The sequence below is a fragment of the Symphalangus syndactylus genome, chromosome 9 (genome assembly GCF_028878055.3).
Source record: "Symphalangus syndactylus isolate Jambi chromosome 9, NHGRI_mSymSyn1-v2.1_pri, whole genome shotgun sequence".
NCBI classification, from domain to species: domain Eukaryota; kingdom Metazoa; phylum Chordata; class Mammalia; order Primates; family Hylobatidae; genus Symphalangus; species Symphalangus syndactylus.
This window is the reverse complement of record NC_072431.2, coordinates 18,979,743-19,007,059: the sequence shown is the minus strand read 5'-3', so window position 1 is coordinate 19,007,059 and position 27,317 is coordinate 18,979,743. Positions and strand designations below refer to the sequence as shown.

Genomic DNA, 27,317 nt, shown 5'->3' with positions numbered 1-27,317 from the left:
CTGTCGCCCAGGCTGGAGTGCAGTGGCGTGATCTCGGCTCACTGCAAGTTCCGCCTCCCGGGTTCACGCCATTCTCCTGCCTCAGCCTCCCAAGTAGCTGGGACTACAGGGGCCCGCCACCATGCCCGGCTAATATTTTTGTATTTTTTAGTAGAGACGGGGTTTCACCGTGTTAGCCAGGATGGTCTCGATCTCCTGACCTCGTGATCCGCCCGCCTCGGTCTCCCAAAGTGCTGGGATTACAGGCGTGAGCCACCGCGCCCGGCCTCAGCTTTCAAGCCTAAAAATTGCCCGGGCACAGTGGCTCACGCCTATAATCCCAGCACTTTGATAGGCCGAGGCAGGTGAATCACTTGTGCTCAGGAGTTCGAGAGCTGCCTGACCAACATGGCGAAACCCCGTCTCTACTAAAAATACACAATCAGCCGGGCCTGGTGGCACACGCCTATAATCCCAGCTACTCGGGAGGATGAGGCAGGAGAATCGCTTGAACTCAGGAGGGGGAGGCTGCAGTCAGCCGAGATCGCGCCATTGCACTCCAGCCTGGGCAACAAGGGCGAAACTCTGTCTCAAAAAAAAAAAAGACTAAAAATTGTCGGGGCTGCTGGCCAAAGGAAGATCTTGCCTGGCTGTCGGAAAATAATGTTCTTTCCAGCGGCTGCTTGAACCCGCTTCCTTCAGTGCCTAAATTTAACGGCTGCAGCTGCAGCTGCAACCTGTTTCCCCCATAATAGGAATGAAAGTGGAGGATAAAAGAGGTTAGGAAGAAGGCAAGCCAGCAGTCTGACCAGACACAGGATGCATGTAAGAGACTTGTTAATTACACGTTCTATTTAGGTCACACTGATAGGCAAATCACTATTCTGGGCCCCCAGGAAGCCTTTTCGTCCTTGCTATAGTCAATTCATTCTCCAGATGAAAGCCTGAAACCGCCACAACCCAAGTTTCACCTCTTCTAGCCACTCAAGAGGCCAGCTTGGCGCAGACGCACACCTTCGAAGTCCTCCCGCCCTCACTCCACCACCCCCATAGGGGGCGGGGCCTCAGAGCTCAGCACTGGAACTGGCTCCAGAGCCGTGAGTTGGGCGTGCAAGAGCGGAAGAAACGCGGCTGGTACCCCGGAAGCAGTCGCTGCAACTTCCGGGAGGTGCTTTAACGCCTGGTGCGGGAGCTACGGGGCCCAGGGATTGTGTTTGAAGTAGTGCTTCTACCAACATGTCCCGTGGTTCCAGCGCCGGTTTTGACCGCCACATTACCATTTTTTCACCCGAGGGTCGGCTCTACCAAGTAGGTGAGTGAACCAGGTTCGCCTGTGGTCCACCTGAATTGCCCTGTCATGGTACGGCCTGGAGCGAGCAGACGCGGCCCGAGTTTAGTCTGGGGCCGAAGCTGGGCTGGAGTTGGGAAGGGAGAACGGCTGAGGCTGGATTGAGCTCTGTGGTGTTTGCATCCCCGTCTGGACGCAGGGATCGGGGGCCTGAAGGCCTGGCTCTGCAGGGCGAGCGGCCACACTGCATAGACGCAATGGAGAGTTAAGGAAGGTAGGGCTGTAATGCCTGACTCCGGCTTCCTGAGGCCCCTTCAATTATTGCATTCTGTCCGGGCCAGGCACAAGGTCTGCTTCTAAAGGGTAATTGATTCCTTAACGTCTCAACTAAAATGCCTCCTCTCCGTTTTCCTTTGTTTTCAGCATGGACTTCTGTGGTTAATTCCACACAGGCGCTCGGAGCCTGCTGTATACCAGACACTGTGCTAGTCTAGGAGATACAAATATGAATGTTACACTCTCTTCCATACTGAAGCTCACAGCTTAGAGTGACAGATACGTTAAACAAACGGATAAAAAAAATTAAAAGTGCCAATTTACAAATACCTACAGAGTTCAAGACATCATTGGGAATGTCATAGAATGAGTGACTCAATTCTAGAGCTGCCCTTGAAATTGGCATCCCCTTTTTACCCACATCTGTTTGAATGCTCCTGTAATTTAAATGCCGGTTCTGAGTTGTACATGAGGTACTGTGTACTAGTTTACTGAAGAACACCTGTAGTGGAAAGAAACTATCAGTTACTCGGAATAGTAATGTATTGCGTTGAAATGGTGTCAAGGTTTAGGTTATGATTATAAGCCAGGCCCTTGACCTCTTGCCATAGAGAATTGTGTCAGGAGGGCTTGATTTACATCTGGTCCGTGATAGTTTTATTTTTGAATGAGTTTAGTGGCTCTGTGTCTTGCACAGTAATATAATCTGTGCTTGGAATCATAAGGAGAGAGTTGGTCTGTAAATGAGGTTCTCTTCACCTGTAAATTTTAGAAATAGAGTTAAAGATAACTTGGAATGAAACTGCTCAGTGTATTACTGCATAGCGTATATAATGTAGCAAGAAACATCATCTTGTTGGATAATTCAATAGCCCTTTTAATTTATCCCCAATTGAAAAACATGATTAAAGATAGAACAAAGAGATAACTGTATCCTCAAGGAATTTTCATTTATTGTATTAAATTCCTGAGTTTTAAATAATTTTCATATATTAGACTACTGCTTTCATTGTTCTATTCGTGATTTTTAATATGTGAACAGGAAAAGTCACTCTGAGACCTGTACTTTGTTTCTATATACTGTATTGTAAAATCCAGCCATAAAGCATAATCGTTAATGCTTCCCAGATTTGGTGAGTAGAAAGGCTGAACACAGCCTCATTGTGATAGTTTTAAAAGATTTGGAAGAGAACATTTATCTGAAAACAAGTTCATTATCTAGACAGAACGATTTTTTATTATTTTTTATTTTTTTGAGACAGAGCTTCACTCTTGTTGCCTAGGCTGGAGTGCAATGGCGCGATCTCCGCTCCCCGCAACCTCCGCCTCCCGGGTTCAAGCACTTCTGCTGCCTCAGCCTCCCAAGTACTGGGATTACAGGCATGCGCCACCACGCCTGGCTAATTTTGTATTTTTAGAAGAGACGAGGTTTCTCCATGTTGATCTCGAACTCCCGACCTCAGGTGATCCACCCACCTCGGCATCCCAAAGTGCTGGGATTACAGGCGTGAGCACCGGGCCTAGCACTGGCCTAGACAGGATGATTTTAATCTCTGTGAATAACACACTCCCTCTGCTATTCAGGGCATTAATTAGACATTGTTAGGAAAATGAAAGTGAAAGAATAGTATGAGCAAGCAGTATAGTGAAGAGTTCAGGCCCTGGAGTCATACCTGGATTCAAATCTCTGCCCTGCTCCATACTACCTGAACTGGGCACTTGCCGGGTATGTAACCTTAGCCTTAGTTTCTCTTTCCAAAGTTGGGCTTATAATAATTCTTCCTTAAGTGGTGCTTTTGAGAATTAAATAAGGCAATGTATGTAGAGTGCTTAACATGTGCCTGCCACATAGTAAGTGCTCAGTGAATGTTATTAGACTGTTAGAATGTTATTATGCTTGTTTGATTCTTTGGCCCCGTTTTTTTTTGGTCTATTAGGTTAGTAGCTCCGTATGGAATATTTCCCTTTTTATGGGTCCTTCCGTGCTTAGTTCTCCAGTAAAATATATACATAATCATAATATTCTAAATACTGTCTGTTTGTAAACTTTAGAATCCTCCAAAGACAAAGCATGGAAGGATTATAGGATGCAAGTTGTTAACATTGACAGTAGGAAAATAATATTTTAAAAATGGGATAATGATGGGGGGAGATTAATGGAAGGTAAGTATGCTCTTTATCTTCAATACTTGGGACTCAAAAGATAAATGTTGTCTAAAGTTGATATATCAAAAAATAGAGGTATACATTTAAAGTTATAATGCTTGGCCAGGTGCGGTGCCTCACGCCTGTAATCCCAGCACTTTGGGAGGGCGAGATGGGCGGATTACCTGAGGTCAGGAGTTGAAGACCAGCCTGACCAACATGGTGAAACTCTGTCTCTACTAAAAATACAAAAAATTAGCTGCTCGTGCTGGCATGCCTGTAGTCCTAGCTCCTCAGGAAGCTGAGGCACAAGAATCTCTTGAACCTAGGAGGCGGAGGTTGCAGTGAACCAAGACCGTGCCACTGCACCTCCAGGCTGGGTGACAGAACCAGACTCCATCTAAAAAAAAAAAAAAGTTGTAATGCCAATCATAATTATAAACATAATTTATAATTATTAATAACATTATTGGCAGTGTTTGCTCCCAGGGAGTGGAGAGAAAGACTTTTTCTTTTTTTTTTTTTTCCTTTGAGACAGAGTTTCGTTCTTGTTGCCCAGGCTGGAGTGCAATGGCGTGATCTCAGCTCACTGAAACCTCCACCTCCCAGGTTCAAGCAATTCTCCTGCCTCAGCCTCCCAAGTAGCTGGGATTACAGACACGCACCACCACTCCTGGCTAATTTTGCAGTTTTAATAGAGATGGGGTTTCACCATGTTGGTCTGGCTGGTCTTGAACTCCTGACTTCAGGTGATCCACCCACCTCGGCCTCCCAAAGTGCTGGGATTACAGGCATGAGCCATTGCGCCTGGCCTGAAATATTTCTCTTAATGTACATATGCAGGTTGTATGTGTGTGCATGTATTCATGTGTTAAAAGTTGTAGAACACCTAGTTTTGTAATCTATTTTCAGGAATTGCCCAAGTTAGAGGGAGGAGGTGCGTTGTGGGGGGAATGGAAATGAGGCCCTAGCTGGCCAAATTCAGCCTGGCTACTTTTAGGCCCTTCTCTTCTGTTTGCTGATCATTTGCTGGATAGGTCTGGCAAAGGAGAAGAGGAGTAGTCATTTGGATTTGCTTGTGAGCCACTGCCTGGTTGCTACAAAGAAGGGAGCATGCTGATAGGGAACTAGAAAGAAATGGACTGGTGGAGACATACTGAAAATAAAATGTAGAAGTGTCATTGTGTATTGAAGCCAGAATTCCTGAGTTCAAGTCCTTACTCATACCAACTCTAAGAACTTTTCATCTGTAAAATAAAGATAATAACCACCTACCTTATAGGGCTTTAAGGATTTAATTAGTTAATAAATGTAAAGCGTTTAAAACATTGCCTGGTATATATAGTAAGCACTCAATGTTTTCTGGGTTTTTTTGTTTGTTTGTTTGTTTGTTTTTGAGACAGTCTTGCTCTGTCGCTCAGGCTAGAGTGCAATGGCGTGATCTCAGCTCACTGCAACCTCCGCTTTCTGGGTTCAAGTGATTCTCCCGCCTCAGCCTCCTGAGTAGCTGGGATTACAGCCACCATGCCCGGCTAATTTTTGTATTTTTTGTAGAGACAGGGTTTCACCATGTTGGCCAGGTTGGTCTCGAACTCCTGACCTCATGATCTGCCCACCGGCCTCCCAAAGTTCTGGGATTACAAGCGTAAGCCACCGTGCCCCGCCTTCAATTAGTATTTTCTGTAGGGGATACTGTCAAGAAGAAACAAATGGCTGATGTAAATGGAGTCAGAAATTTCACAAATGACTGAGAAGTACTTGCCATTTGCCTCTTTTGCAATTTAAAAAATACTCCAATTTCAAAGCAGTATTTCTCAACCCACGCTTCTCATGCCCTCCTTGAATCTGATTTGAAATTCAATGCATGTGTGTGCATGCATACACATACATACATACATGTGCAAATATACATAAATACATATATAACTACACAAAAAAAGTGATGGGATCAAATACTGCTGTATTTTCAAACCTCATATTCCCCCTCTCTCTCCCCTTCCCCCAGTGCCAAGATTTCTAATGACCCCACCCCCTTGAGGAATCACTGTTCTAAAGAGTAAAAGGTTAGGAGGCACTTTATAGTGAACCACACATCTCAATTATGTAGCCTATAAGTTTAGGGAAAAGCAAATAAGCAGCTTCAAAAAAATCTTAGTTTTTTTTTTTTTTTTTTTTGCCACACAGCATTGAAATTGAATATGAATATACTTTCTTTGCCCCAGTAGAACATCCCTTGTTTTATTTTTATTTTTATTTTTTTGGGGGGGATTGGGTCTCGCTCTGTCACCCAGGCTGAAGTGGAGTGTTGCAATCTCTGCTCACTGCAAACTCTGCCTTCCAGGTTCACGCCATTCTCCTTCCTCAGCCTCCCAAGTAGCTGGGACTGCAGGCGCCCGCCACTACGCCTGGCTAATTTTTTGTATTTTTAGTAGAGACAGGGTTTCACCGCGTTAGCCAGGATGGTCTCGATCTCCTGACCTCGTGATCCGCCTGCCTCGGCCTCCCAAAGTGCTGGGATTACAGGCGTGAGCCACCGCGCCCGGCCTTAATTTTTTATATTTTTAGTAGAGAAGGAGTTTCACCGTGTTAGCCAGGATGGTCTCAGTCTCCTGACCTCGTGATCCGCCCGCCTCGGCCTCCCAAAGTGCTGGGATTACAGGCGTGAGCCACCGCGAGGCCTATTTTTTAATAACTCATAGAATATGTATCTCTCAATTCATTTTTATTTTTCAAGCCCACGTTTATATGGGAGAAAATCATATTTACATCCCGAAACTCTACAGCATTCTAAACAAAATTATGGGTGGAAAAAGTCTTGAGTTACATTTCTAATAATTGGTAGGACCTCAGAATCACCTGTAAATGCTTTGCAACGCCTGATGAGTGACATAAAGGGAATATACATCTCTGCTGTTGTTCTCACAGCCTGAGCTGTGCACACTGTGAGCCATTGTCTTGCATCGTGTACTTGTCCTGAACATTTTGCCACTGTGCCTTTTATGTTTAGCCCCTGTATTTTTCTAGTATACAAATGAATCCCAGAAAAATTGAGGAAGTGTTGGGGAAAATGGTGGGGAAGGAAACAAAGCAAATAAGATATTACTGTGGAAATGACATTTCTACATACAAAATAACTGTTTATACCGTTTTGTTTGAGCAAGGAAGCAATTTACTTCCTAACCTAATGGTTTGTTGTTGGGTTGAACCATGAAACTGCTGGTCTTTGACTAATTTTTAGCCTGTAAAAATGGCAGTTTCGTGTGGTTCAATCTAATACTTAGGTATTTTACTGTGTATTTAAGATTTAGAAAATTGGGGGCTTGGAGTCGAGTTTAATGCATTATAATTTTTCCCATTTAAAAACTGGAAAATGGGGCTGGACACAGTGGCTCACACCTGTAATCCCAGCACTTTGGGAGGCCGAGGCAGGTGGATAACCTAACCTTAGGAGTTCAAGACCAGCCTGGCCCACATGGTGAAACCCCATCTCTACTAAAAATACAAAAATTAGCTGGGTGTGGTGGCATGCCCCTGTAGACCCAGCTACTAGGGAGGCTCAGACAGGAGAATTGCTTGAGCCGGGGAGGTGGAGGTTGTAGTGAGCTGAGATTGCACCACTGCACTCTAGCCTGGGCAACAAAGTGAGACTCCATCTCAAAAAAAGAAAAAAAAAAGGAAAATGAACTATGACTTATTATTTTCTTGCATAATCTTGGACATTCAAGAATAGTTTACTCAGTTTTAGAGTTTTGTAAGTTTCCAAAATTTTAGCCCAAACCAAAATCTTTGGTCATGTAAATAGTGTTTAAGTACTGTTGCCAACATTTTAATCCTGACTTTAAAAAATAAATATCCTTTTAAAATGCTGCCCATAAACTATTATTTTTATCTTTATTTCTGTATTATTATTATTATTATTACTTTGGAGACAGAGTTTCACTCTGTTGCCCAGGCTGGAGTGCAGTGGTGCAATCTCAGATCACTATAACTTCCACCTCCCAGGTTAACTCGATTATCCTGCCTCGGTCTCCTGAGTAGCTGTGATTACAGGCATGCACCACCATGCCTGGCTAATTTTTGTATTTTTAGTACAGAGTTTCACCATGTTGGCCAGGCTGGTCTCAAACTCCTGACCTCAAGTGATCCACCTGCCTCGGCCTCCCAAAGTACTGGGATTATAGGCGTGAGTCACTGCTTCCAGCTATTTATTTTTTGAGACAGGGTCTCACTGTCGCCTAGGCTGGAATGCAGTGGTGTGATCATAGCTCACTGTAGCCTCAAACTTGCGCTCAAGAAATTCTTCTGCCTCAGCTTGTCAAGTAGCTGGGAGTACAGGTGTATACCACCATGCTCAGATAACTTTTTATTTTTAGTAGAGATGACATCTTGGTGTTTGCCCAGGCTGGTCTTGAACTCCTGGGCTCAACTGATCCTCCTGCCTCTACTTCCCAAAGTGCTGGGATTATAGGTGTGAGCCACAGTGCCCAGCCTCCTTTTTTTTTTTTTTTTTTTTTTTTTTGAGATGGAGTCTCACTCTGTCGCCCAGACTGGAGTGTAGTGGTGCAATCTCGGCTCGCTGCAACCTCTGTCTCCTGGGTTCAAGCGATTCTCCTGCCTCAGCACCCCCAATAGCTGGGATTACAGGCGCCTGCCACCACACCTGGCTAATTTTTGTATTTTTAATAGAGGTAGGGTTTCACTATGTTGGTTAGGCTGGTCTTGAACTCCTGACCTTAAGTGATCCACCCACCTCGGCCTCCCAAAGTGCTGGGATTACAGGCGTGAGCCACCACGCCCGGCCTCTTTTTTCTTAGTTGGCCTTCATATACCATAGGTTGTCTGTATCTGCTCTAAACCGTGATACTACTGTTTACCCTGCCAGTGTTTCTTTAAAAGATACTCTTTAGGTGTTGAGTTGTCTAAATTCTTTCCTCTGGCAGTTTCCATTTTTCTGGAAATTATCATAAAACATTTCATGGTGGTAGTGTTAAAATGGGGATTCATTTATACAGGCCTTTACTGAAATTACAGTGCAGCTTGATGAGTACTAAATAGTACAAAAAAGGTATTATAGGAAGTGACTAACTGCCTAGGAGAGCCGGGAAGGGCTTCTCAGAGATAAATTGGCCCAGATGAAGATTAAATAAGGAAGTTTGGGGGACCAGTGCATAGATCAGTCAGTGTGGATGGAGTATAGACAGTAACAACTGAAAGAGTAAATTATAGCAATATTTTGAAGGGGCTTGAGTACCATGCTAGAGTTTGAACTTTGTTCCATGTGTTTTGGACAGAGCTAGCAGGGGTCTTTAAGAATGGCAAGGTAATTAAGTAAAATAATAGGAGAGTTGAGTGTAGAAATGGGATTAGAAAGGGACTGATGGTTCACACCTGGAATCCCAACACTTTGGGAGGCTAAGATAGGAGGATTGCTTGAGGCCAGGAGTTCGAGACTAGCCTGGACAAAATAACAAGACCTTGTCTCTGCAGAATATATAAAATGAGATTAGCCAGGTGTGGTAGTACACACCTGTTGTCCCACATACTCTGGAGGCTGAGGTAGGAGGATTGCTTGAGCCGAAAGTTTCAGGTTGCAGTGAGCTACGATCACACCACTGCACTCCAGCCTGGACAACAGTGAGACCTTGTCTCAGAAAAGAAATAAAAAGGGGACTGGTGGCAGGAAGAACAATTAGAAGAGGTTTGCTCAGTATCAGTGATTCATATAAACCCTAATGAGTGAATCAAGGTAATAAGAGAGAAAGGGTGGGGGGGGTCTCTTCAGCTTATTTTTCAAATTTTTTTATAGAATACTTTAGACAAATGTAAATAGACTAGTACAGTGACCTAGCTTCATCTGATGTCAATATTTTGTCAGTCATGTTTTCTCCCTTTCCCACGCACTTTCCCCTCTCTTCTAGAGTGTGTTAAAGCAAATCCTAGGTATAGTAAGAATGGACATTTCTTGGGAAGGGGCAGGAGGTTAGAGTCGAGTGATAACCCAGGTTTGTAGCTTGAAAAACTGAGTGGTTAGTAATACAATTATGAAATAAGGACTGTAAGAAAAGAAGCAGGTTTATAAGGAGGAAAAGTTTATTTTTAGACATGTCTGTGGCTAATAGGCATAGGTATTTGAAGAAATAGACATTTGTAATTATAAGTCCAGAGCTAGAGATGACAGATTAGTAGTGATTATCTAGGTTATAGCTGAATCTGTGGTATAGGGTAAAATCATCCAACGATGGAGAAAATAATAGAATTCTGGGAAATACCAGTATTTCAGGAGCTGGCTGAAGAGATGAAAGCAGTGAAGAAGATTGAGAAGGGAAGTTCAGAGAAGTAGGAGAGGAAGAGTAGGAATGATATTCTTAACAAAGAACTTTAAATTTGGCTGAGCGCAGTGGTTCACGCCTATAATCCCAGCACTTTGGGAGGCCGAGGCGGGTGGATCACTTGAGGTCAGGAGTTTGAGACCAGCCTGGCCAACATGGTAAAACCCCGTCTCTACTAAAAATACAGAAAAACTAGCTGGGTGTGATGGTGTGTGCCTGTAATCCCAGCTACTCAGGAGGCTGAGGCAGGAGAATCGCTTGAACCTGGGAGGCAGAGGTTGCGGCGAGCCGAGATCACTCCACTGCACACCAGCCTGGGTGACAGAGTGAGACTCCATCTCAAAAAAAAAAAAAACTTTAAAATCCAGTTGCTCAGTTACACTGGCCACATTTTATGTGCTCAATAGCCACATATGACTAATGACTATCATATTGGACATTGCAAATATAGAACATTGCCAGCATCACAGAAATTTCTGTTGGACAGCACTGGTCTATATAAAGAACGAGGGCCCCCTTAATGAATCCTGGGAAATTCACAGGTGCATTCTCTGTTAAGAAGCATTTTTTTGGCCGGGCGCGGTGGCTCACGCCTGTAATCCCAGCACTTTGGGAGGCCGAGGTGGGTAGATCACAAGGTCAGGAGATCAAGACCATCCTCGCTAACATGATGAAACTCCGTCTCTACTAAAAATACAAAAAATTAGCCGGGTGTGGTGGCGGGCGCCTGTATTCCCAGCTACGCAGGAGGCTGAGGCAGGAGAATGGCATGAACCCCGGGGGGCAGAGCCTGCAGTGAGCTGAGATCACGCCACTGCACTCTAGCCTGGGCGACAGCGAGACTCCATCTCAAAAAAAAAAAAAAAAAGCATTTTTTATATGTAAAATGTTTTTTATTTTGTGGGACAGAAGTTTATATGGTAGGGAAGATACTCGTTTGTGGTTTTTGCCTTTTGCATTATTTAAGCAATAAGCATGTATTCATTTATTTAGTTCAGGGATGACGGACACAAATGCTTACACAGACCAGATAAGTAATGCCAGTGAGTGAAACAGTCTGGGTGAAAGATAACAGGAAATGGTGGGACCTGTGGAAAACTGCAAAACACCTGCTCAGCTTAGGTGATTTTTTTTGTTTGTGGCCAGTTGCTATGTGGGATTGAAGATCAAGTGTTACTAGAATTTTTTTTTTCCTAGGAAAAAAATCACATCTCTAAAGACCCTCTGTCTGCTTTTGCCATATAAGGTAACATTCACAGGTTCCAGGGACTAGGACGTAGATATCTTTTGGGGATGCATTTACCAACCTACCAGAGCGTTAATGATTTTATTGGCTCAAAGAACCAGTTTTTGACTTAGCTGGTTTTTCTCTTGTTGTCTGTTACTATTTCTTGATTTCTGGCCATGTTGTCCAGGCTGGTCTCAAACTTCTGGGCTCAAGCGATCCTCCCCATTCAGCCTCCCAAAGTGGTGGGATTACAAGCATGAGCCATCACACACAGCCAGAATCACTACAAATTTAGTGGTGTTTAAACAACACACATTTATTATGTCATAGTTTCTTTATGTTTTTCATTTGTTTTTCTCTGTTTTCAAATTTTTTTCTATTTTTGGTTTTCAGACATTGGACCATAATGAATCTATATGTGATTTTCTGTTTTCATTCTGCTTGGAGTTTTCTGAGGTTCTTTAATCTGAAGTTTTTTTGTCTTTTGCCATATTTTGAACATTTTTAGCCATTATTTCTTCAGATTTTGTTTCCCCATTCTTTGCTCTCCATATAGGACTCTAGTTATACATATCTTACACATTTTGATGTAGACCCACAGATTCATTTTTTTTTCAACTATTTTTTCTGCCTTTTTAAGATTGGATCATTTGATACATTTTCATATTCACTCACTCTTTCCTTTCTCACCTCCATTCTACAGTTACGTCCGTTTGGTGAATTTTTAAATTTTATGTATTATATTTTTCAGTTCTACAATTTCCTTTTGCTTCTTTCATTTTTTCTTTGCTGAGATTTCCTATCATTTTTCATTTTGAGAACATTTTCCATCATGTCATTGAGCATAGTTATAATAGTTGTTTTTAAATCTTTGCTAATACAGCAACATCTGGGTCATCTCAGGATTGTTCTTTTTGAGAATTGAACACAGTGTTCCTGGTTTTTGTTGTTTGGTTTTGGTCTTGGTTTTTTAGTTTGACTTGATTTGTTTTTTGGTATATTGAGAGTTCTGGATTGTATCCTGGACATTTATCAATGTTATTTTATGAAGACTCTGGATTCTGTTATATTTCTCCAAAGAGTATTGACTTGTTTTGTTCTAATAGGCAGTTAATTTGGTTATTCTCAAGCTACAAAGTCTGTCTCTTGGGTGGCATCTTAAATCTCACTCAGTTTCTTTTATCCTTAACTAGGCCGCTTGGAGTCTGCCTTGTGTGTGTTGTTATGGAATCTGCCAGAGATTTGGGCAGTGTTTATATATAGAAGTTGGGACTCTCACTCTCTAGTGCTCTTATTTCTCTCCCTTGTTTTCTGGCAGCTATTGTTACCCCAAACTGTTCTCTAGTTCTTCAGGCCAAAAAGACTGAGTTTTCTGTGGGAGTTCAGCCTTTACTGCTCTCAGATTATGAGCCACAAAAATGGGAAACTCAACCATGCCATTCCTTTCTCCTAACTGTTGACTTCCCCTCTAGAATCTGACTTTGTGGTGTCTTTAGGTAGTTATTGTTTTGTTTAGAGTTAGTACTTTTTATTTGTGGAGGGCTGATCTGATAGAAGCTTTATTAGCCATATCAGGATCAGAATCAAGAAGCAGTTTGAAAGTTGTACAGCTAGCCCTCCATATTTATGGTTTCATCATCCATGGATTCAACTAGCTGCAGATCATAAATATTCAGGGAAAAAAATGTTCCTGTACTGAACATATACAGATTTTTTTCTTGTCATTATTCGCTAAACAAAAGCAACAAAAGCAAATGTAAATTTAGCATTTACATTGTATTAGCTAGTGTAGTGTAAGCTAGAGATAATTTTTTTTTTTAAATGGAGTCTCACTCATTGTATTAGCTCGTGTAGTGTAAGTTAGAGATAATTTCTTTCTTTTTTTTTAGACGGAGTCTCGCTCTTTCGCCCAGGCTGGAGTATAGTGGTACAATCTCAGCTCACTGCAACCTCCACCTCCCAGGTTCCAGCGATTTTCCTGCCTCAGCCTCCTGAGTAGCTGGGATTACAGGTGCCTGCCACCATGCCCGGCTAATTTTTGCATTTTTAATAGAGACGGGGTTTCACCATGTCTGCCAGGATGGTCTCGAACTCCTGACTTCAGGTGATCTGCCTGTCTCTGCCTCCCAAAGTGCTGGGATTACAGGTGTGAGCCACCGCGCCTGGCCAAGCTAGGGATAATTTCAAGTATACAGGAGGATATACATAGGTGATGTGCAAATACTGTGCCGTTTTATATCAGAGACTTGAGTTTCTGTGGATTTTGGAATCCATGGGAAGTCCTAGAACCAATCCCCACAAATAGCGAGGCACCAGCCTCCTATATTTTAGAAGTTATTTGTAGTGTAGGCTGAGTGCAGTTGCCCACACCTGTAATCCCAGCATCTGGGAGGCCGAGGTGGGTGGATTACCTGAGGTCAGGAGTTCAAGACCAGCCTGGCCAACATGGCGAAACCTCATCTCTACTAAAAATACAAAAATTAGCTGGTTGTGGTTGTGCACACCTGTAATCCCAGCTACTCGGGAGGCTGAGGCAGGAGAATTGCTCCAACCCAGGAGGCAGAGGTTGCAGTAAGCCAAGATCGCACCACTGCACTCCATCCTGGGCAACAGAGTGAGACTCCATCTCAAAAAAAAAAAGTTATTTGTAGTGTGATGGGATGGTAAAATTTTGCTATTATAATTAACCACTTAAATTGGGGATTATGGGCCGGGTGCGCGGTGGCTCACGCTTGTAATCCCAGCACTTTGGGAGGCCAAGGTGGGTGGATCATGAGGTCAGGAGATCGAGACCATGGTGAAACCCCATCTCTACTAAAAATACAAAAAAATCAGCCGGGCGTGGTGGCGGGCGCCTATAGTCCCAGCTACTCGGAGAGGCTGAGGCAGGAGAATGGCATGAACCTGGGAGGCGGAGCTTGCAGTGAGCCGAGATTGCGCCACTGCACTCCAGCCTGGGCGACAGAGCAAGACTCCGTCTCAAAAAATAAAATAAAATAAAATAGAAATAAATTGGGGATTATGGCTCATACCTGCTGTAATCCCAGCTACTCCAGAAGCTGAGGCAAGAGGATCATTTGAGGCCAAAAGTTTGAGACCAGCCTGGGCAATGTAGTGAGACCCCATCTCTAAAAAATTCTTTTAAATTAGGCATGGTGATTCCCACCTGTAGTCTCAGCTGCTCAGGAGACTGAAGTGGGAGGGTCTGAATCAGAAGTTTGAGGCTGTGGTGAGCTATGATTGTGTCACTGCACTCAGCCTGGGTGACAGAGCAAGATGCTGTCTCTTGCTCAATAATGATAATAATGATAAAACCAGTTAAATCCAAGCCATATTTGAAGATTTCTTTTCTTTTGTTTCTTTTTTTTTTTGAAACGAGGTCTCGCTCTTTCCCAGGCTGGAGTACAGTGGTGTGAGCACGGCTCACTGCAGCCTTGACCTCCTGGGCTCAAGTGATCCTCCTGCCTCAGCCTCCCAAGGAACTGGGACCATAGGCACACCACCATGCCCGGCTAACATTTTTTTGTAGAGATAGGGTCTTGCCATGTTGCCCAGGCTGGCCTCAGATTCCTGGACTCAAGCAGTCCTCCCACCTTGCTTCCCAAATTGCTAGGATTACAGGTGTGAGCCACTGCACCCAGCTGAGGATTTCCTTTAAGGCCATTTTTCTAGAATCATTTTTGCTCTGTTCTTTTGTTCTCTCTTAAATATTTAGCCATTTAGAAATATTTGATGATTTATTACAGTTTCTATTAAAAGAGATTCTTTAGCCTGATAGGCAGTAGCTTTCTCAGCTGGTCCTCACCACCTGTGGCTTTTTGAACAGATGAGGCCATGGCTCAGACTCAGTGCCCAGAGTAACACTCGAAGACAGAATTTTGAAATAATCTGTTATATGTCAAAATGTAAATAACGATTGGGATTATGAATAATTATTTAAAAGTTATCTTCTGTGTTTTCATATTTTCTACCATGAGCATGTGTTGATTTTTGTTGCTTTTCGCCTGATTACAAAATACGTGCCCAGGCCAGGTACAGTGGCTCATGCCTGTAATCCTAAGGTGGGAGGATCACTTGAGCCAAAGAGTTTGAGACCAGCCTGGGCGACATAGCAAGACCCCGTATCTATTTTTAACTAAAAATAAAATAAACAGGCCAGGCATGGTGGTTCATCCCTGTAATCCCATCACTTTGGGAGTCTGAGGTGGGAGGATCGCTTGAGTCCAGGAGTTTGAGACCAGCCTGGGCAACATGGGAAGACTCCATCTCTACAGAAAAAATTTGAAAATTAGCTGGGTGTGGTGGTATACACCTGTGGTCCCAGCTACTCAGGAGGCTGAGGCTGGAGGATCACTTGGGCCCAGGAGGTTGAGGCTGCAGTGAGCTATGATCATGCCCTGGTGTTCCAGCCTAGGCAACAGAGCAAGACCCTATCTCAAAACCCACCAAAATATGTGTCCATTATTAAATTTAAATATTGCAGAGGCTGGCCTGGTGGCTCACGCCTGTAATCTCAGCATTTTGGAATGCTGATATAGGAGGATCGCTTGAGCTCAGAAGTTCGAGACCAGCCTGGGCAAGATAGTGAGACCTCATCTCTACTAAAAATTTTTAAAAAAATAAAAATTTGGGCTGGGTGCAGTGGCTCACACCTGTAATCCCAGCACTTCAGGAAGCTGAGGCAGGCGGATCATCCGAGGTCAGGAGTTCAAGAGCAGCCTAGCCAACATGGTGAAACCCTGTCTTTACTGAAAATACAAAAACTAACTGGGTGTTGTGGGGGGCACCTGTAATCCCAGCTACTCAGGACGAGGCTGAGGCAGGAGAATCGCTTGAGCCTGGGAGGCAGAGGTTGCAGTGAGCCAAGATCATGCCACTGCACTCCAGCCTGGGTGACAGAGCAAGATCTTTAATCTTACTGCCCAAAGACAACCATTATCAATTATACTACATGGTGCCAAAGTAGTTTTTTTGTAAGCTACTATTTTGATCCTAGTGTTTTAACCAATAGAATGGATTGACAGCAGCTAGAAGTGCATAAGCTGAGGTTTGTTATAGATAGAGTCATATGTTGGCCTGGCGTGGTGGCTCATGCCTGTAATCCTAACACTTTGGGAGGCCGAGGTGAGCGGATCACCTGAGGTCAGGAGTTCGGCACCAGCCTGGCCAACGTGGTGAAACCCCATCTTTACTAAAAATACAAAAACTTAGCTGGGCATGGTGGTATGCACCTGTAATCCCAGCTACTCAGGAGGCTGAGGCAGGAGAATCGCTTGAACCTGGGAAGCGGAGGTTGTAGTAAGCCGAGATCGTGCCACCGCACTCCAGCCTGGGCGACAGAGCGAGACTCCATCTCAAAAAAAAAAAAAAAAGAGTCATATGTTGTAGGTAACATAAAAATTGCAAAAAGCGTGATCCAGAAATATTCAACTTGTTAGACAAAAATCAATGCAAAATAATCAAACAGCAATTAAAAGTGCATGTGGTCAAATTAGTTACTGACCAAAAGTTAACAGGCCGGGCGTGGTGGCTCACGCTTGTAATCCCAGCACTTTGGGAGGCTGAGGCGGGTGGATCACAAGGTCAGGAGATCGAGACTACGGTGAAACCCCGTCTCTACTAAAAAATACAAAAAATTAGCCGGGCGTGGTGGCGGGCGCCTGTAGTCCCAGCTACTCGGAGAGGCTGAGGCAGGAGAATGGCGTGAACCCGGGAGGCGGAGCTTGCAAGTGAGCCGAGATTGCGCCACTGCACTCCAGCCTGGGCGACAGAGCGAGACTCCGTCTCAAAAAAAAAAAAAAAAAAAAAAAAAAAAAGAAATAGTGGCCACAAAAAAACTTTTAAAATGACAAAACATCATTGATAAAGATGCAGTATGATAAACATTAAACCATTATTGGGGCGGAGAGTGGTGGCTCACACCTGTAATCCCTGCACTTTGGGATGCCAAGGCAGGTGAATCCCCTGAGGTCAAGAGTTCAAGACTAGCCTGGCCAATACAGTGAAACCCCGTCTCTACTAAAAATACAAATATTAGCCAGATGTGGTGGCACGTGCCTGTAATCCCAGCTACTTGGGAGGCTGAGGCAGGAGACTAGCATTAACCTGGCAGGCAGAGGTTGCAGTGAGCTGAGATCGCACCACTGCACTCCAGCCTGGGTGACAGAGCGAGACTCTGTTTCAAAAAAAAAAAAAAAAAAAACTTTATTGGAAATTGGGTGCATCAGTATAATGAAAATAATTTCAGTAAAATGAAAATGGAAGAAATGGAGTTGATTTAACTGTGACTTGTGGTCATTAGTATTATTTTGACTTTGCACATCTTGGAATGCTATATGAGCATTCTGTGTTCATGTAGCTCTTTCTCATTCTTTTTAATGACTATTATTGCAAGAATCTACAATAATTTATTCCAACTTAAAAAAAAAACTGTTCTGTTTTCCAGAATATGCTTTTAAGGCTATTAACCAGGGTGGCCTTACATCAGTAGCTGTCAGAGGGAAAGACTGTGCAGTAATTGTCACACAGAAGAAAGTACCTGTAAGTAATACTGCCCAAATAGTTAATAATTGCAGAATATAAGAATTTTCGGCCAGGTGCAGTGGCTCACACCTGTAATCCCAGCACTTTGGGAGGCTCAGGTGGGCAGATCACCTTAGGTCGGGAGTTCTAGACCAGCCTGACCAACATGGAGAAACCCTGTCTCTACTAAAAATACAAAATTAGCCAGGTGTGGTGGCACATGCCTGTAATTCCAGCTACTCCGGAGGCTGAGGTAGGAGAATCACTTGAACCTGGGAGGTGGAGGTTACGGTGAGCCGAGATCACACCATTGCACTCCAGCCTGGGCAACAAGAGCACAACTCCATCTCAAAAAAAAAAAAAAAAAAAAGAATTTTTCATGGGTTTGTGGAAAAGTGTATTTTTATATACAAATATTAACATAATCTTGCTTTGATCCTGCTTTCCTGTCATCCAAGAAGTGTCTATTGAACGTCTATATGCAGTTCAGCTGTGTGGACAGAATTAACTTATTAAACTTCATGATGTGATTATCAGCATAATGGTCTTTTCTAAGTCTTTTGTCTTTGGGGACCTTGAGACAAATTTTTATTAAGCTATTGCTTGTCCACAGGAAAAGTATCATCCAGAAACGGTAAATAGAGCCCCTCGAAACCCTTTTTTTAAAGTTGATTTTAACTTTAAAATGATCAGAAGACATTTATTATACAGTTTATTTTTATAGTTCCATCGTATTGTTTTCTCCAAGAAGCAGGGCAAATTAAAAATGAAAACATAATTTTTTTATAACTACACAGAAACCTGTATTTTTTTTAAAAATTATCTTTGTTTATTTTGTTTATTAGGACAAATTATTGGATTCCAGCACAGTGACTCACTTATTCAAGATAACTGAAAACATTGGTTGTGTGATGACTGGAATGACAGGTAATTAGCTAGACATCTGTAGATATACAAGCCTTTTGTTATTTTCTTCAAATTATTTTGAGTTTTGTATTAATTTTAAACTTATCTTATTGCCTGATTTTCAGGTGCCATGAGTGGATTTGCAGTCTTCTAAGACTAGTATCAATATTTTAAGAGTATTGTGAGCTTTTTTGAAATTATACCTATAATAGAATTAGATGCTTATGCTGCCATCAGAGAAACTGGGCTGAGGCCCCTTTCATAGATGATTTTATCTTATTTCAGCTATAGTTAGTAGTTTAAGGGGACCTAACTCAGTATATCTCAAACCTGGTAATAATGGCATCAGTTAGAAGAGAGTGAGAATTATTATGAAAATTATTTTAGGTTGGGCACAGTGGCTCACAGTTGTAATCCCAGCACTTTGGGAGGCCAAGGTGAGAGGATTGTTTAAGATCAGGAGTTCAAAACCAGCCTGGGCAACATAGTGAGACTCCATCTCTATGGCAAATTTAGAAATTAGCTGGGGGCTGGGCACGGTGGCTCACACCTGTAATCCCAGCACTTTGGGAGGCCGAGGCAGGCGGATCACTTGAGGTCAGGAATTCAAGATCAGCCTGGCCAACATGGTGAAACTCCGTCTCTACTAAAAATACAGAAAAAGGCTGGGTGCAGTGGCTCACACCTGTAATCCCAGCACTTTGGGAGGCCGAGGTGGGCGGATCATTTGAGGTCAGGAGTTTGAGACCAGCCTGGCCAACATGGTGAAACCCCATGTCTACCAAAAATACAAAAATTAGCTGGCCGTGGTGGCACACGCACACCTGTAATCCCAGCTATTCAGGAGGGTGAGGCAGGAGAATTGCTTGAACTCGGGAGGCAGAGGTTGCAGTGAGCTGAGATTGTACCACTGCACTCCAGCCTGGGCAACAGAGTGAGACTCTGTCTCAAAAAATAAAAACAAAAATACCAAAAAACTTAACCAGCTATGGTGGCAGGTGCCTGTAATCCCAACTACTCGGGAGGCTGAGGCAGGAGAATCACTTGAACCTGGGAGGTAGAAGTTGCAGTGAGCCAAGATCATGACACTGTACTGCAGCCTGGGCAATGGAGCAAGACTCCATATGAAGAAGAAAAAAAAAATTAGCTGGTATGGTGGCACACACCTGTAGTCCTAGCTACTCAGGAGGCTGAGGTAGGAGGATCACTTGACCAAGGAATTCAAGGCTGCAGTGAGCTATGATGGCTCACTGGGTGCCAGTCCAAGACCCCATCTCTAAAAAATACATGAAAAACTAATTTAAGCCTAAAAACAAAGATTAAGAAAGCTTATTCTCTCTCCTTAAGTTTTTTTTTTTTTTTTTTTTTTTTTGGAGACAGAGTCTCACTTTGTCGCCCAGGCTGCTCCGCCTCCTGGGTTCAAGTAATTCTCGTGCCTCAACCTCCCAGGTAGCTGGGACTACAGGCATGCACCACCACGCCCAGCTAATTTTTGTATTTTTAGTAGAGACAGGATTTAGCCATGTTGGCCAGGCTGGTCTCAAACTCCTGGCCTCAAGTGATCCGCCTGTCTTGGCCTCCCAAAGTGTTGAGCCACCATGCCCTGCCTCCTTAATGCTTATTCTTTTGGGAGTTACTGGATACTTGTAGAAACTATTTTGACTGCTGATGAAAGGCTTAGTATAAAACGGGAGTACTGTGTAGAGAGCTTCATGTTTTTCAATTTTTTTCATATACTTGTTGATGAGTTATTTAGTATTCATTGGGGGAGAAAAAGCCATAGCAGACCCTTTCTCTTTAACTCATGTATGTCTATATGGTGGGAAAATTGCCTGGCTAAATTGCCTGGCTTTCAGGTTTGTTCTTTCCTTCTAACCAGGTAAATCTTTGTTTTTTATGCTATAAGCTGACAGCAGATCCCAGGTACAGAGGGCACGCTATGAGGCAGCTAACTGGAAATACAAGTATGGCTATGAGATTCCTGTGGACATGCTGTGTAAAAGAATTGCCGATATTTCTCAGGTCTACACACAGAATGCTGAAATGAGGCCTCTTGGTTGTTGTAAGTATGCTAAGAGGTCTCCCAAATAATTGATGAATTGAAACTTTTTACAGAACATGTATACAGAATTGTTTAAATAACACTTGAGTTCTGAACATGTGGTTTGGAAAATACATGCAGTGGGAAAATCTTTATAATAAATTAGAACTAAAGGATAGGTTTCACAACAGTATGTCGGGCTTTAGATGCTGTTAGACTTTTTATCAAAATATTTCCATTTGGAGTATGTGATTTGAAAGATGCAAGTCCTCATTACTAGGATGTTGTAATGAGGTTCTACTGCAATTCCAGATTACTAATTCCATAGAAATACCTACATCAGGCATCTTAATAATGTAGCTGTTTGTTTTGACCACCCTAAAGAATTAGGGTCACACACAGGTGTGTGATTCACATTTTTAGAATAAATTTCTATTTTTGAAAACAAGTAAAATTGTATTGGAAGAGGGATGAGATTTACTGATTTTTAGATGTGATGTAATAAATTAGCCTGAAAAATTCAATGCATGTTTGTTTCTGACGTGTCATTCATTTATGAGCATTAAAGCAGTCAGTGTAATGATTTCTGTTTAGCATCTGACCCTCTTGACTTCTCACTTAAAAATTACTTAAATTGTATTCATCTTGAAAGACCCTGAAAGAAAGAAGTATTCGTTGTTTCCCCCAGCAATAAGTGGGTACCTTTTTGTGTTGCCCTTATATTTTGTATACATCAAATATAAGAAAGCAGTTAAACCATTAAGTACTTTGTTACCTGTTCTACTGAGTAGAAAGAAATTTAATGATGGTGTTTATTTTAATTGTGTGCCTATAATATGGTAACATTAGAATTGTAGTAACAAAGTTACATGTATAGAATTTAGAGCTTGGTTTGTGTGACTTACTAGAGGAGTGTATACCAACAGTAATGAAGATGGGCAGTGTAAAGGTGAGCAGGTAGCCCGTAAGTGTATTTCAGTTTGTGCCAGCATTCCCAAAGTGTGTCCCATACACTGTTCCCTGGAACCTTAATAGGTATTTCTATAAAAAAAAAAAAAAAAGTATTTCTTGGTCAAACAAACCAAAGAACTACTGAGTTAAAGTTAAATAGGTCAATCTACAACAGAATATTTCACAGCATTTAATATGCTATTATTTATTATCTGTTTCCAGAAAAGGTATATGAAAGTGTTTTTGGGCCAGGCACAGTGGTGCACACTTGTAATCCCAGCACTTTGGGAGGCCGAGGCAGGAGGATCACTTGAACCCAGGAGTTCAAGACCACCCTGGGCAACACCGAGACCTCGTCTCTTTAAAAAAAAAAAAAAAAGGTTGGCCGGGTGCGGTGTCTCACGCCTGTAATCCCAGCACTTTGGGAGGATGAGGCGGGCGGATCACAAGATGAGGAGATCAAGACCAATCCTGGTTAACACAGTGAAACCCCGTCTCTACTAAAAATACAAAAAATTAGCTGGGCATGGTGGCAGGCGCATGTAGTACCAGCTACTCGGGAGGCTGAGGCAGGAGAATGGTGTGAACCCGGGAGGCAGAGCTTGCAGTGAGCCGAGATCTTGCCACTGCACTCCAGCCTGGGAGACAGAGCGAGACTCCGTCTCAAAAAAAAAAAAAAAGTGTTCTTGAAGTTTATTTTACCAGGCAACATCTTGAAGGATTAGGGTTCAGATAAACATGCTTGGATAACAGCAAAGATTGGAAACACTATTTCTACATTGTATTTGTAATTATTCAAACTTTTTTTTAATCTGTGATAAATCCTTTTGTGAAATGGGAATTTATCTGTTACCTAATTTACCTGTGGTGATAACCTGTATTTTATCAGTTTTCTTAAAGGAAAATACATATCCTAAAATTGGTGGCCAAAGTAATGATTAGCAGTAGCTATGTGACACCACCAAGAAAGAGGAGATGTCATTGTATAAAGCTAAAACATATTTAATTAGGGTCTTTTCTCTTTTTAGGTATGATTTTAATTGGTATAGATGAAGAGCAAGGCCCTCAGGTATATAAGTGTGATCCTGCAGGTTACTACTGTGGGTTTAAAGCCACTGCAGCGGGAGTTAAACAAACCGAGTCAACCAGCTTCCTTGAAAAAAAAGTGAAGAAGAAATTTGATTGGACATTTGAACAGACAGTGGAAGTAAGTCAACCAAAAGGAGCTGACTTTTTATGCTATATAGAACAGTGAGGATCTTTGTATAATTTCTATACAAAGCTATTCCTGAATTACATCCCAGGATTCAAGTTTGTCAACTTAATAATGAAATTGATATCATACAGCTGACATAGGAAAATTTGGGTTGCTTTTATTCACTTAATTCCTTATTTCATAATGTATTTGAGGTGGCCTTCAACAAAACACATATAATAGGAAAATATAAATAAAAATAGGAACCAGCTGGGCATGGTGTCACACACCTGTCGTCCCAGCTACTTGGGAGGCTGAAGCTGGAGGATTGCTTGAGTCCAGGTGTTTGAGGCCAGTCCTATTTACTGCCAAGAAATTAAAAACAAAAATTTTAGTAAATTTTGGGTGTAAGTCGGGAATTAAAGCCATTCTGAAGACGCTAACAACATGCTTCTGATAAATGACCAAAAAAAAATTACCATCTAATGCTTTTATGTTTGGTTTGGAAGTATGCTTAAAGCAGATAAAAAGCTAGTTCATGTTCAAGAAGTACTAGGCCCTGTCTAAATATTTCTTAAAGGTTTCTTTTATTGCAATTCATAATTAATTATACAAATAACCACATCAGGTATAAAAACACTTAAGGCCAGGCATGGTGGCTCACACCTGTAATCCCAGCACTTTGGGAGGCATACAGATCACCTGAGGTCAGGAGTTTGAGACCATCCTGGCCAACATGGCAAAACCCTGTCTCTACGAAAAATACAAAAATTAGCCGGGCATGGTGGCAGGCCCCTGTAATTCCAGCTACTCAGGAGATTGAGGCGGGAGACTCGCTTGAATCCACGAGCCTGAGGTTGCAGTGAGCCAAGCTGGCGCCACTGCACTCCAGACTGGGCGACAGAGTGAGACTGTGTCTCAAAAAAACAAAAACAAAACAAACAAAAAAAACACTTAAAACATTCTTAAATCGTTTTTACTGTAAACTCCTTGAAGGTGCAGAGAGTATCATTCATCTTTATCCTTTTCCTATTTCACCCCAAGTGCTAAGTGAAGCGTAGTGCCTGGGTCATGAAGCCAATAAACCTTTCTGTATAAATCATCCTGTTTTAATTAATGGACCCCTTTATTATTTGACTTGGTAGAAAAAAGTTTCTCATCATTGGGAGGCAATACATTAGAGTTAAGCAGTCTGTTAGTAACATTGAACTACCTCATTGAAACATGGAGCTCCTGATTGACTCATGATTTGAATAAGCTAAGAATGAGAAAACCTTGGAATCACTAAAAAATACTATATTTTAACATTAAATACTTTTTTTCAGACTGCAATTACATGCCTGTCTACTGTTCTATCGATTGATTTCAAACCTTCAGAAATAGAAGTTGGAGTAGTGACAGTTGAAAATCCTAAATTCAGGTAAGTGATATTGTGGGCCACATGCAGACTAGAAAGGTGGAGGCATGTGAGTCCATGTGTCCTATAACTTGTGGGGGAAATCTTTTTTCTTTAACTGTCATTATAGTTTTTGTTTGTGTGTGTGTGTGTTTTCCCCAGCACCTGAGATCTGTTTTTAAAACTTTGGACTCTCTTTAAGAGTCAGATATGAAAGCTTTTCTCCTTATTTCAGAGTGATTTTATATCTAACATCAGAGACGACATAAAGTTACCTTCCTTATGTAAGGAAAAAAGTTAGCATAAGTGTTTTCTTTTTTTTAGTTTAAGGCCAATACAAACTCAATTCCCAAAGTAGTAGTTTGCAAGTTTTTCAGATAGAACTTTGGTTATTTAGTGGTTATTTAAGTAGAACTTTGAGGAGCAATATGAGCTACTGATATATGTCAGACCGTTATCTAGAGATCTTTGGAAAGCCCAAATTTTGAATACAGCTAATTGACTTGCAGATGCTGGATGTGTGTGTGTGTGTGTGTATGTTCTTACTCACTAAGTGACTAACTCCCACACATCAGCCTTATAGCTTCCATGATTCAAATCCATACTGAGTGCTTCATACAATCAGCTCATTTAATCCTCCCAGCAGCCCTATGAGGCAGTTGATATACCGTGGACCAGGATGCTCTTATATTTAATGAAAATACTACAGTTAAATCCACAGATACAAGGAACTACTGGGAGGCATTTTAACTATTATGTGTATCTATTCTCAGACCACAACCATAAAGACACATGGTCTTGGTTGTGGTGTGGGGTACGAGAGTGGTAAACTAAGCTTAACTAGACCTTGAAGAGGTTTTTCGTTTGTTTTTTTTTTCCTAATTTGTTCTTTTGGTTGCCCACAGATAAGTCATATAAACATGACAGATTTAGAAAAATTCATAGGACTTTAAAAAAAAAAAGCAAACAAACAGGAGCTGGGTGCTGTGGCATGCATCTGTAGTCCCAGCTCCTCAGGAGGCTGAGGCGAGAGGATGGCTTGAGCCTTGGAGTTGAAAGCTGTAGTGCACAATGATAGTGCCTGTGAATAGCCACTGCACTCTAGCCTGGGTAACATAGTGAGACCCCATCTGTTAAAGAAACAACCGACAACACCAGAACGGAATCTATTCTAGCTTTTTTTCCCATAGGAAGAAGTCTTGTAACTTGTTGGGGTAGGGGTGAGGGGTGGGGGCAGGGATCAAGTTGCTTTTGAAAAAGGTGCCTTTTTTTTTTTTTTTTTTTTTTTGCAGTAAAAATTTCAGCAAGAATAACTTTAAAATCTCTGTAAGGAACCTACAATTAGCTCTTGTTTTCTTTTCTGTTTGGAGACCTTCCTGCCACCTTTAAAATTGTATTTGTGTCTGTTATTTTTAAAATTGGTAAGGAACCAAAAATCTTGTCTTCAGAAAACTTCGTATCATTTATAAATTCTGTGATAGTAAATATATGTAAATAATTACAATACATAGCATAAGCATCAACAACTATTTAAACTGCTTGATATTGCCTTCAGTTGCACTAAAAAATGTCCTTTTGACAAATTTCACTTTTTAGAAGTCTAGTAGTAATAGGTCACATTAACAAGGTTGCCAAACCATTGCTTCCTTTCGAGGCAAACATCATTTAGAAAATACATGTCCAGGGCTGCACATGGTGGCTCAAACCTGTAATCCCAGCACTTTGGGAGGCCAAGGTGGGCAGATCACTTGAGGTCAGGAGTTTGAGACCAGCCTGGCCAACATGGTGAAACCCCGTCTCTACTAAAAATACAAAAATTAGCCAGGTGTGGTGGTGGACACCTGTAATCCCAGCTACTTGGGAGGCTGAGGCAGGAGAATTGCTTGAGCTGGGGAGGCAGAGGTTGCAGTGAGCCAAGATTGTGCCACTGCACTCCAGCCTGGGCGACAGGGTCAGACTCCATCTCAAAAAGAAAAAGAAAGGAAATATATGTTCAACATGGAGCACTCTCTGGCTGGTAGACTATTCATAGAATTATAACTTTATTTTCATGAACTTCTGAATCTGAACACTTTAATATGCTTAAAATTTCTTCATGAATTTTTATCTTTGAGCTGACATAAATTTGAGTTATACTACATGTAAATGTATTTTGACGGCTGGGCAAGATGGCTCACGCCTGTAATCCCAGCACTTTGGGAGGCCGAGGCGGGCGGATCACGAGGTCAGGAGTTCCAGACCAGCCTGGCCAATATGGTGAAACCCCATCTCTAGTAAAAATACAAAAATTAGCTGGGCGTAGTGGCACATGCCTGTAGTCCCAGCTATTCGGGAGGCTGAGGCAGAAGAATCGCTTGAACCTGGGAGGCGGAGCTTGCAGTGAGCCGAGATCGGCCACTGCACTCCAGCCTGGGCGACAGAGCAAGACTCCGTCTCAAAAAAATAAAAAATAAATAAATAAATAAATAAAATAAATGCATTTTGACATAGAAGCTACATAGAATACTTTATAGTTTAGCTTTATTTGTTATTGAAATATTTTCTATCTTAGCTGCAACTAAAGAATTTTATTTTCAAGATACAATTCTAAATCCAATGTCAAAGAAGTAAACATTTTTGTGTATAGTTGAAGGTGATATAATATCTGGGAATTCCTTCAAAATAATCTGAGGGAAGATAAGTGTGTGTATAGATTTTTTAAAGATTGGTTTATAAATTGATAATTGTTGAAGTAGGTTGATAGGTATATGGGAGTTTATTATACTATCCCACTTTTATCTGTGTTTGAAAAATTTTTTTTTAAATAGTTGTTTTTTTCCCCCTTTTGCCTTCTAGGATTCTTACAGAAGCAGAGATTGATGCTCACCTTGTTGCTCTAGCAGAGAGAGACTAAACATTGTCGTTAGTTTACCAGATCCATGATGCCACTTACCTGTGTGTTTGGTAACAGCAAACCAAAACTGTGGAGGTCCCTGGATTGAAAAAGGAGCCTCTCCCACTCCTCCTACCACCAAAGTGGTTAGGACTCTATATAAATAAAAACAAGGCTTTTGGAAAATAA

At 42.0% G+C, this 27,317-nt stretch overlaps 1 protein-coding gene across 2 annotated transcripts; it reads left to right on the top strand.

The window, feature by feature from the left end:
- The first annotated feature begins 494 nt into the window (after positions 1–494).
- Positions 495–27,317, top strand: PSMA6 (proteasome 20S subunit alpha 6). 2 transcript variants are annotated; one of them, XM_055291532.2, is made up of 7 exons: positions 495–1,291; positions 17,691–17,785; positions 18,613–18,694; positions 20,580–20,735; positions 22,694–22,872; positions 24,186–24,280; positions 27,092–27,317. In XM_055291532.2, exons 1-7 carry the CDS (start codon positions 1,216–1,218, stop codon positions 27,147–27,149), a joined length of 741 nt encoding a protein of 246 aa, XP_055147507.1. In that variant the 5' UTR covers positions 495–1,215; the 3' UTR covers positions 27,150–27,317. The 2 variants fall into 2 exon arrangements, with proteins under 2 accessions (XP_055147507.1, XP_063502021.1); XM_063645951.1 differs by lacking the exon at positions 495–1,291 and adding an exon at positions 3,251–3,269.